Genomic DNA, 11,997 nt, shown 5'->3' on the forward strand with positions numbered 1-11,997 from the left:
GTTTGTGTATGTGTAGTCCGGGTGTCGAGGGTGGCCGCAATGATTCCCTGCAGCAGGAAATGGCTCAGATGAGAATCAAGCATCAAGAGGAGCTGACGGAGCTACACAAGAAACGAGGAGAGGTGAACAATACCCCCAAAACACATATTCAGTGACGTTTTTACGTCATTCGACTAGTTTTAATAACTTGTGAGTATGATCATTTTTAGATGTGATTTTACAGTAGCATCTCAATAGCTCATTACTTAAACATCAACAGCAATAATAGCATCCTTTGTGATTCATTTAGTGAATCAGTTCACACTAATCAGTTAAATTAACTAAACAATCAAATTTGATGATTCATTTGAATGATCACTCAAAAATTTCCCCTGTGGCATTTTTTTTATTTTTAATTGTTTTAGTAAAACAGATGAAGTCATTACTCAGACAGTCAAATCATTACTCTATTTTAAAAACAAATCTGTGTGGGGAAACATGCTATTATAATTCATTAAAACTCAAACCATAAAAAATTGTTGTTACTTAGTGCAAAATGAATTTGAAACTAAATTAATTAATTAATTAATTAAAACTGAAAAAAAATTCTAATTTTAGTTTTTTTTTTTTTTTACCATGAAGTGCTAAAATAAGTCAAATCAATAAATAAAAATAAATATGTAGACATATTTTAAAAATACTAATAAAATGACAACACATGACAATTGTTAAACTGTAACCAATATTAAAGTGAAAACAGAAGGGGAAAAATAAAAAATATATATATTTATTTAATTTTTAACTATCACTGTTATTTTAGTATTATTTATGTGCTATTACAAGAAATATTATTATTATTATTATTATTATTTTGAATTGTTTTATTTTGACAGTCTCAGTTTAATATGGAAGCCTGTTTCTGCCACTGAAAAAAAAGGTTACTGTGACTTACAATTCTGACTTTTTTTCTCAGAATTGTGAAATGTAAACTCTCAATTCTGAGAAATAAAGACAATATTGGGTGATATAAACTCACAATTGTGGGGGGGGGGGGGTCAGAATTGTAAGATAAAAAGTCAAAATTGCGATTTATAAAGTCAGAATTGCAACTCACTATTCTGAGAAATAAAGTCGCAATTGTGAGTTAAGTATTTAAGATACTAAACACTGAACATATCTTTCTTTTTTCCGGAACTACCTTTTTTCTTTTTTTATTCAGTGGTGAAAACAGGCTTTCATAGTTTAATTTGATTTATTTTTAATCATATTATGTGTGTTTGTCAATGAGATATATATATATATATATATATATATATATATATATATATATATATATATATATTTTTTTTTTTTTTTTTTTTAATTTAGCATTATTTGTTTTTATTTAAAATAAAAATTAATTGAAAACAGAAAATATGTGACTCTGGACCATAAAACCAGTCATGAGGGTCACTTTGTTCAAAAGTGGATAAATAAGCTTTCCATTGATGTATGGTTTGTTAGGATAGGACAATATTTGGCCGAGATACAGCTATTTGAAAAAATCTAAATATTGAGGAAAAACAGCTTTAATGTTGTCCAACTGAAATTTTTAGTAGTACATATTAAGTTTTGATATATTCACAGTAGAAAATAACAAAAAAATACAGAATACCTTCATAGAACATGATCTTTACTTAATAATATCCTAATGTTTTTTTTTAGCAGAAAAGAAAAATCAATCATTTTGACCCATACAATGTATTGTTGGTTATTGCTACAAACATATTCTTGTGCTACTTATGACTAGTTTTGTGGTCCAGGGTCATATATGAATAGAATTAAATTCAAAATAAGAAAAATCTATAGTGGAATATCAATAATGTTAGTGAGAAAACATTCAAATAAAAATATATATATATTCTTTGTGTTTTCACAGTTGGCTCAGAGTGTGATTGAACTAAACAACCAGATTCAGCAGAAAGACAAAGAGATCCAGAGTAATGAAGCCAAGTGAGTTCAGTTTGCATGTGCTTTATGTATCTGATCTAGATATATAGTATATGAATGTTTTATGTATTTATCAGGATGTTGGAGTATCAGCAGCAGATCTCCCGTCTGGAAGGCGAATGTCGTGAGCTCCGCAACTCTCTGGCCGATCTGGAACGAGCCAATCAGACGCTGCGAGACGAGTACGATGCCCTGCAGATCACATTCAGTGCCCTGGAGGAGAAACTACGGAAAACCACCGAGGAAAATCAGGAGCTGGTGACACGCTGGATGGCTGAGAAAGCGCAGGAGGCCAATAAACTCAATGCTGAGAACGAGAAGGACACCAGGTCAGAAATACAACCGTTTGTGCTTATAAAATAACCTTTCTTTTGTACAAGCTGTAATCTAAAATAATAAAAGCATGAAAATAACAAATGCACCAAATGTTCGGCAACCGAAATTATTCTGCAGAATAAGCGCAAAGGCCAATAAATTATACCAAACAATGATGTGACGCGATCAAATAGAGGCGCGCGCTAATGCAGCAAACATGTGGGCAGTGAGGAAACATTTAAAACTGTCTAAGAAAGATGCAAAAATCATTACAAGCTCCGACAGTGAGAGACTGTTTAGTATCGCATCGCATGTCTTCCATGAGAAGAGAAAGAGCTGGTTGTTGCTGGTTAGTGTTTGCTGACTGAAATCACCAAATGGCCTTAAACTATTAATTAATAATAGGGCTGGGCGATTTGGCCTAAAATCTAAATCTCGATTAATTGAACATTTTGACTCGATTACGATTAATGAATGATTATTTTATTTATTAATACAATTTTATTTTAATTATATTTATATAATATTTATTTTTTTGCCCTCATAGTACACTGACCAGTTTTGTACAGTAAATATGCTCACATATTACAAGTGAGAGATTTTTGAATGAAGGGTGCATTACTTGATTTTAAAATAATTGAAGGAAACACACACTATCTACTATCTATGATTATTTATTGAACATCAGTGTTGAACAACTGAAATTAAAGCACACATTGCTTTAAAAGAAAAGTCAAATTTTTCTTAAATTAGTGAAAATAACTTGCACTTTTGGAAACAAAATAAATTATTTTCATTGTTTTTCATATAAAAAGTAGAAAATAAGCAGTATCTGTTCTAAATAAAATTACTCTTGTATATCCTGTAAATACTTTTTACTGTATAAATACTGTTTAAGCTCTCCATCGACATGTCGGCGGAATAACGTAACGTAACGGAGCGGGGTCACCTGACTCCACACGCGGTAGTGTTTTTAAAGGGAAAGTAATTGAAATAATCGACCTGGAAAATTTTGATCGATTATAGGTTCTGAATGTCAATTTCGATTATTTTTCGATTAATCGCTCAGCCCTAATTAATAATCTATAGAACATTATGTTGTCTGATACACAAACCAATTGTATTTATTCTGACAGCACTGCATGAGCACCTTAGCCAGGAGTCAAAGTCCAGAGCGCGAGGAAAATCTGCGTGATGAGAATCATTCATAAATCTGCTGCTGTCAGCAAAAAGTAGTACTAAGTAGGGCTGCTTGATTTGGCAAAAATCATAATTATTTAACACAATTATGACTGGGTCCAAAACTTTATATTAGTGATTAATTTAAAGATAGAAATACAGCAGAAAACAAGTAAAAAAAAAAACTTAATACTTTATGCAAGTCTAAAGTAGTGTAACAATACTACAGAAATTGAATGTAATTATTTGAATGAAAAATAAAACAGCATCTTCACTGTAATAATTAAACAGGCTTTGTTTCTAGTTAAAACTACAAAAGTCCTTTATTCAAGAGCAGTAAGTAATTTTTCTGTTTTATTTATATTAAGCACATAGACGGCAGAAGGAATATTTTTGTTGCCCCTTTAAGAGCCACACGGATCCAATATACTGTTACATATGTTTTTTTATTGTCAACCGTTTATGATCATTTAAGCCATAACTGACACAGAACAGTGCAAGTTTTCCTTCACGCTTTTAAAAACACAACATCTAAGAAACATTAATAAATCTAGCACGTCCCGTTTTATGAAAGTCACGTTACATGATTTTGATTATTTGCATGTGAAATTAGGCTTTTATGGAGGAGCGAAAGGGCACCACTGGTGAGGGGGGTGCAATAATCGTTTTCTCGATTAATGCATTTTCACGATCGTTTGAAGCATAAATCGAAATTGAAACCGAATCTCAATTAAAGGATAACTATCGCCAAAATGCAACCTGGGCTGTTTTTTTTTACTGTAAATGAGACAAACTTATATCTAAAAGCTTAATTACGAAAAACGAGCCGTTTTTGAGATTGACCGTGATTTTGTTTTGTGGTCAGTGGCCGGTGAATGGGAATACTAGGGGCATAACTTTGAGCGCATCAAAATCGATATTTTTACAACACTAAGAAGGCTCGACACACCATGAAACTTTGCTCGAAGTATCGCCTTTATATGGAAATATGCTTTAGGAGCTATCCATCTTTACTCTCCTCGCATTCGGAGATGGACACTTCTTGACTGGCAAGACGGCCGCGAGCGGAAACCCAAACAGTGAAAGTGAGTTGTTCAAAAACTTTCTTTTTAGTAAACTCTGTGTACACGAACAATGTTCTCAATGCTGGAGTTCATGTGTAGAGACCCAGGCCATACTTCCAGCAAAGTTTCATGGTGTGTCGAGCCTTCTTAGTGTTGGAAAAATATCGATTTTGATGCGCTCAAAGTTATGCCCCTAGTACTCCCATTCATCGGCCATTGACCACAAAACTAAATCACGGTCAATCTCAAAAACGGCTCGTTTGTCGTAATTATGCTTTTAGATATAAGTTTGTCTCGTTTATAGTAAAAAAAAACAGCCCAGGTTGCATTTTGGCAATAGTTATCCTTTAATTGCACAGCCCTAGTACTGAGGTCGTCTTGTGGGTTTCCGCCAAAATAAAAGTCAACATTCATAAATGTTAGTATTGTAATTTTACTTTTGTTCTGTAAAATAAAATTAAAAAGTAAGACAAAAATAATGATCGCAGACATTACAACAGATCTATTAATACATTTATTCTAACCATCTGCTTTGCTCAGCAAGGCTGCATTTATTTGCGCATTAAAAACACATGCCTGATTCAAGAAGGGGGTCTTAAAAATGGTCAAAGAATATTATTTTACTAACTTATTAAATTCTAGTTAAATTGTGCTTTGTTGCTAGGCTATAATGTCTACTAGAATGTTACAAATGTTGAGGGTTAAGTAAATATTTTTAAATTGTTGTTTTGTAATTGATTTTTTTATTTTTTGAAAAGCAAGACAAAATTGTAAAAATGACATTATAGCTATTTAATTTATGCACTGGTGAAAAAAAAACATGAAAAACCATGTTCGGCCAAGAAGTTTAATTTCGGTACATCCCATCAGCGACCCATATAAAGGAGTCGTTAACGGCCCATATGTGTGTTTATTGAGCTGAACGACACTCAGTCTTGCTGATTAATTGATCAGTCGTTAAGGGTCGTTTAAAAACAATGAAAATGCTTGATTGGCCGCCACCCGTCAGTTTCTGACCATCCATGCTGAAAAAAGGGGCTCGTTTCCTGACCCTCCATTCAGAAATGAGCTCATTATAAGCCTCCACCTGGTTGGTTGTTTGAAACGCGCTGGGAGGTTCTGTAAAGTTTAAATGAGTGTGTAAACTGTGTTTAACGCACTGATATCATTGTAGGCGCAGACAGGCGAAACTGCAGAAGGAATTGGCAGACGCAGCGAAGGAACCTCTTCCTATAGACCCGTAAGTTTGTGTTTGAAAGCATTTCTTCTGCGTTCAATGAGATTATGAAGTTTGTTGGAGGTTTTGGGCAATATATGTTGTTTAATTTAGGGTCTGTCATAGGAAAACTTGCAACTATCAGGAAATTTTAACATTTTGATTTATAATAATGGAAATTTCTATAGTGAAAGTAGTCTTTGTGCATTTTATAAATTTATATATTTGTATCCAGTATGTAGTATTGTTATTATTTTTTTATTATCTCATGATTTTTTTTTATGCATAATTTTTTTTTTTGCAGTTTTGTTATTTTTATTTTTTGTTGTTGTTTTAAAAATTCTGGTAAGCTTTTATAAGATGTGTATTTTGTTATTTATAAATTTTGTTGTTATTTTTATTGAATTTTATATATGTGTGTGTATATATATATATATATATATATATATATATATATATATATATTTTTTTTTCAGTTAGTTGCCAAAGCAGCATTTATTATTTTCATTTAAGTGTTTTAGGTTTTTCACCAATATTTATATTTTATTTCAGGTTTATTTTAATTACCAACATTTTTACGATTTTTAGTTTACAATAACAACACAGGTCTAGTAGTGTGTTGGTTTTAATATTTCTGTTAGCTATGTATCTTATTTTATTATTTGTTTTTTCAGTTTTAATAATTTTTGTACTTTGATGTAATTTTAATGCTTAAACTTTAGTGTTTTAAGTGTTTGACCTAATATTTATATTTAATTTTATTTCAGGTTTATTTCAGTTACACACATTTTTAAGGTTTAGTTAACAAAAACAACACAGGTCCAATAGTTTTTTGTTTTAATATTTCTGTTAAGCTTTAATAAGATGTGTATTTTCTTATTTCTTTGTTTATTTTTAGTAATTTTAGTGTTTGAACTTATTTTAGTTAGTTTCAAAGGCAGCAATGTATCTAATTTTAATTTGAGTGTTTTTCAGGTTTTTTTATGTAAGTTTTAACCTGCTCTTAGTTTTTTTTTTTTTACTTTAAATAAATAATTTTGTTTAGCTAATTTTGTTTTTGTATATAGCTTAAATTTTTTCAAGTATTTTTTTTTTTAAGTTTTTGTAGTTTTTGTACTTTATTATTATTTTTAAATGGATTATTATTAAATACTTACACACTTATTGTTTCAGTTAGTTACTAAAGCAGCATTTATATTTTAAGTTTTTGATCTAATGTTTAGATTTTATTATATTTCAGTTTAATTTTAACGACCAACATTTTTAATAGTTTTAGTTAACAATGACAACACAGCTTCAGAAGTCAAACACCTAGCAAACTCATCGATATCATCTTTTCCATTTAACATTTAATCATTTTATTTAATTTCTGAGGGATAGTTTTTATCTTTTATAAGGGCAAATTGTAAATATATCATCATTTTATGTCAAATGTTATTTAACATTACATAAATTCAAGCCCTGATTTGTTTCTGTTGCTGTTGGTAAACCTCTTAAATCATTAAGAAATCTCACTGGATGCTGTTTTCTGATTGGTCTAGAGATGATGACATTGAAGTTCTCTCAGAGGATCTTGAGAAGGGAAAGGGTGAAACGTCACCAAGCAGACAGATCAGTCGCACACCCAGGTAAACCAAAATGCCAAAATAAAAGTCAATATTCATAAATGTTAGTATTGTCATTTTAGTGTTCTGTAAAATAAAATAAAAAAAGTAAGACAAAACAATAACAATAATTACAACAGCTGTATTAGTATTAGTACATTTAAGTCTCTTCTGCTCAGCTAGGCTGCATTTATTTGTACATTAAAAAAACACATGCCTGATTCAAGAAGAGTGTCTTAAAAATGGCCAAAGAATGTTATTTTATTAACTTTTTGATTTTAAAGTTAAATTGTACTAGAATGTTAAAAAATTTTGAATTGTTGTTTTGTTGTTGATTTTTGTTTCTTTGAAAATCAAGACAAAACTGTAAAAAGCATTTTATTTTTAAAAACATTTTTTCTATTTAATTTTTGCAATGATGAAAAAAAAAAAAATGGCAAAATACATGGTGGGGAAAAAACAACCAAAAAGCGTGTTCTGTAATTGGCCTGTGGCCTTCAGCCCAGTGTTTCATTTTGTTCGGCTTCGGCCAAGAATTTTCATTTCGGTGCATCCCTAGCAGTAACTGATGTTTTACGTGTCTGTTTTCACAGCAGACGAGTGTCTCAGCCTCCTCCTCCTCCTGGACTGCTGGATTCCATCTCCAATATCTTTGGGTATGTCTCAGTCTGTGTGTATGGTCACAAATATTTCCTTTCTTCTTCATTTTATACACAAAACCGGTCTAGAACATCTCCAGGTCATATTTAAACTCAGATTCGAAACCAAAACTCATGATGGAGTGATGCAAAACAATGCAAAACAATGCAAAACATCTTAATGATCCTAAATATGCAAAACATTACTTATTTTGGCCTGGAGTTGTTTTGTAAGACTCTCTCTTGTATTTGTGTGTGTGTGTGTGTGTGTGTGTTTGGTTGTTTCTCATTCAACTGAGTGTGTGTGTGTGTGTGTGTGTGTGTGTGTGTGTGTGTGTGTGTGTGTGTGTGTGTGTGTGTGTGTGTGTGTGTGTGTGTGTGTGTGTGTGTGTGTGTGTGTGTGTGTGTGTACCTGGTATTCATCACGTTGTGGGGACCAAATGTCCCCACAAGGATAGGAATACCCAGTAAATTTTGACCTTGTGGGGACATTTCTCAGGTCCCCATGAGGAAACAGGCTTATAAATCATGCACAATGAGTTTTTTTGAGGAAGTAAAAGTTTGCACAATCTCCTGTGAGGGCTAGGTTTAGGTGTAGGGTAGGGTTAGGGCGATAGAAAATACGGTTTGTACAGTATAAAAACCATTACGCCTATGGAATGTCCCCATAAAACATGTAAACGTGTGTGTGTGTGTGTGTGTGTGTGTGTGTGTGTGTTTGGGTTTGGGTTTGGTTGTTTCTCATTCAACTGTGTGTGTGTGTGTGTGTGTGTGTGTGTGTGTGTGTGTGTGTGTGTGTGTGTGTGTGTGTGTGTGTGTGTGTGTGATTGTCTCATTCTACACTCTCTCTGTGTCTGCAGCTTGTCTGATTCTGTCCAACCTGGTTTCGTCCCATCTGACTCCAGGTGATGCACACTGTGGTGTCAGGATGTGCGTGTGTTTGTGTCTGTATGAAATTGATTTTCCCCTGATGTGAACCCGGAAGCATGCTAACACAATTATTTTTCAGAACGGCTGTGAAAGGGATTGTGGGTAACTGCTCTGAATGCTTCCTGTTTCTCGTATGTGTGCAATTCCCTGCGGGTTGCTGCTCTTATTTGGGATATTTTTGTGATAATTGCAGCCTGCCCGTTGCTCTGTGTGTAGTTGTGTAAGGTTTGGCTGGGTGGGTGATTTGCCAGTTGAGACGACAAGCTGGTAAAAATTATATGAAATATGTTTTGGTTTTGCATTTTGCACCGTATTGATTTAGCAATTATATATAGTCTATAAGTTTTCAATCACTAGACACTAAAGCAAGACATAAAATGCATATATTTTAGTAAATTGCACATGCACACAGTTGAAGTCACAAGTTTACACCCCCTTTCAGAATCTGCAAAATGTTAATTATTTTACCAACATAAGAGGGATCATACAAAATGCATGTTATCGTTTGTTTAGTACTGACCTGAATAAGATGTTTCACATAGAAGATGTTTACATATATTCCACAAGAGAAAATTATAGTTGAATTTATAAAAATTACCCCGTTCAAAAGTTTACATTCACTTGATTCTTAATACTGTGTTTTTGTTTAGTGATAGTTGTTCATGAGTCCCTTGTTTGTCCTGAACAGTTAAACTGCCTGCTGTTCTTCAGAAAAATCCTTAAGGTTCCCCAAATTCTTTGGTTTTCCATCATTTTTGTCTATGTGATTCCTTTCCAGCAATGTCTGTATGATTTTGAGGGGAGAGAGCAGGGTAAATGTAACTTATTTTGTCTGGGAAACATGTAAACTTCTGAAGGACAGTACTAAAAAAAAAATTTAAAAAAAGATTATTAGTAGGGCTGCTATAAACGATTATTTTTATATAGATTAATCTCTCAACTATTTTATTGATTAATCTAAACGACTAATTTCCCACCAAAATAAAAAATCAACAATTGCACTAAAGAACATTTTATTTTTAATAAAATCAATTAATTAGAGATGCTTTTGAATATTACAATTTAAAGGAACCATTAAAATGGAATCCAGAAAAGTAATGCAAAAGAATTTGATGAAAATAAAACTGTAAAACTCAATTACTTAGACAGGCTTTTTGATTAACAAAAAATTAACCATTAAAACAAAGTAGGCCTATAGAAAAATGTAAAAAAAAAAAAAAGATTTTAATTTATTTGGAAATAAAACAGTTCCTTTTTTGTGGTAATAAAAATAGATGAAAATTAACCTTTAAAATGACTTAAAATACATATATAATAGCAATGAGACAATAATTGGTTAAAAAAATAAAGAACTAAAAGCAAGTAGTCGTATGGTTTTATTGCACAAAACTGTTGAAATACATAATGTATTATAAACAGTAGAGCTAATGTACATTACGCATTACATCAAAGGCCTACAGAGGGCGCCAACGGCCTGACGATTGTTTTTACACTTCACTGCGCAATCTAATCCTTGTTTAATATTGACTAAACAACATTTGTGACCCTGGACCACAAAACCAGTCTTAAGTCGCTGGGGTATATTTGTAGCAATAGCCAAAAATACATTGTATGGGTCAAAATTGTTGATTTTTCTTTTATGTCAAAAATCATTAGGATATTAAGTAAAGATCATGTTCCATGAAGATTTTTTGTAAAATTCCTACTGTAAACCTATCAAAATGTAATTTTTGATTAGTAATATGCATTGTTAAGAACTTAATTTGGACAACTTTAAAGGTGATTTTCTCAGTATTTTGATTTTTTTGCATCCTCAGATTCCAGATTTTCAAATAGATGTATCTCGGCCAAATATTGTCCTATCCTAACAAACCATATATCAATAGAAAGCTTATTTATTGAGCTTATTTATTCATATGATGTATATATCTTAGTTTTGTCAAATTTTACCTTATGACTGGTTTTGTGGTCCAGGGTCACATTTAGCTCAAATGTCCACTTAATCTTTAATATTTGGCCACAGTAATTTAATGAATATGTGGACATCAAAAAGTTTAAACACTTGGAAAACACTCTAATAATGTGTTTCCTATTTTTAAGTAAATACAATTTTTAAATAGACAGATACGCATTTTTTTGCTTGTATTTTACACGCATTCTAATTTTAAAAATCAATATCATCACCCACCCAAATTTGCTGCACATGGATTTGAGTTTGCTTTGAAATCTCTTATTTGCATCGGTTTTGTTTGTGTGCGTCAAAGAAGCAAATTTCACATTTCACATTCCTAAAAATGTTGCCATGCTAAAATCAATCCTACAGATTCACTCATGCAATTCTAAACGCTTCAGTCCATGAATGACCCTCTTCATGAAGATGACATGTTTTGTAAGAGACATGAGACTGTAAGATCCTTACTTGACAAGTTCAGAACAGTCTGTGTGAAACATGCCCTTTCTTCCCCCAGAAGACGCCGCTCTGTGAATTCGTTCAGCTCATCTCCTGAAGCCGCGGAGGTGCCGTCGGGGTGCGCTGATGTCCGAGTTCCCTCCACTGCTCTGCACATCTTTGTGAGTGTCTTTTTTTTTAAAATTGATTTTCTTTCATGCATTTTTTACTCTTCAGAGGTGAGGCTTCAAAGGTCAATGATGTGATGTAAAAGGTCTGAAATCCAGGCCTCCTCCCAGTCCTTCTGCCTCTCCCAGCAACCCCTGTAAATTTTTTTCCCAGCATGCTCTAGTTGTGCATTGCTGGTCCAAGGTGGCGGCTGATATTATGGATGTTTTTGCAAAATAAGAGTCTTTTAGAGAACCAAGTGAGACCTCGACTGCAGCGTCCAACAGAATTATAACACAACGGAGGGCTGGATGGGAGGAGACGGTTAAACTGGTGTATGATCTCAAGTTTTCAAGCTGAGACCTTTAAAACAAGCTCAAAACAGAAGAAACTTGAGCAGTTCTGATTTAAAGAGGATAGGAGCAGGTGATTTGGTTGAATTTCCATTTGATTTTCAGTCAGAATTTGGTGAATCCTTCCATGCAATTTGGCAAAAAAATTATTATTTTTTTAATTAAGGGAATGT

At 32.6% G+C, this 11,997-nt stretch overlaps 1 protein-coding gene and 1 non-coding gene across 2 annotated transcripts in view; both read left to right on the forward strand.

Annotated features, from left to right (window-relative positions):
* LOC141315902 (autophagy-related protein 16-like) overlaps nt 1-11,997 on the forward strand; it is a 31,531-nt gene that overhangs the window by 7,546 nt on the left and 11,988 nt on the right. The window contains exons 4-11 of the mRNA XM_073832741.1: nt 17-122; nt 1,898-1,971; nt 2,046-2,297; nt 5,701-5,766; nt 7,284-7,370; nt 7,940-8,002; nt 8,845-8,889; nt 11,383-11,485. Coding sequence (XP_073688842.1) covers nt 17-122; nt 1,898-1,971; nt 2,046-2,297; nt 5,701-5,766; nt 7,284-7,370; nt 7,940-8,002; nt 8,845-8,889; nt 11,383-11,485 — 796 coding nt within the window. The remainder of the gene's footprint in view (nt 1-16; nt 123-1,897; nt 1,972-2,045; nt 2,298-5,700; nt 5,767-7,283; nt 7,371-7,939; nt 8,003-8,844; nt 8,890-11,382; nt 11,486-11,997) is intronic.
* LOC141315905 (small Cajal body-specific RNA 6) lies at nt 11,556-11,835 on the forward strand. The gene has a single exon (XR_012351170.1).

Source organism: Garra rufa, unplaced genomic scaffold (genome assembly GCF_049309525.1).
Source record: "Garra rufa unplaced genomic scaffold, GarRuf1.0 hap1_unplaced_049, whole genome shotgun sequence".
Taxonomy (NCBI): domain Eukaryota; kingdom Metazoa; phylum Chordata; class Actinopteri; order Cypriniformes; family Cyprinidae; genus Garra; species Garra rufa.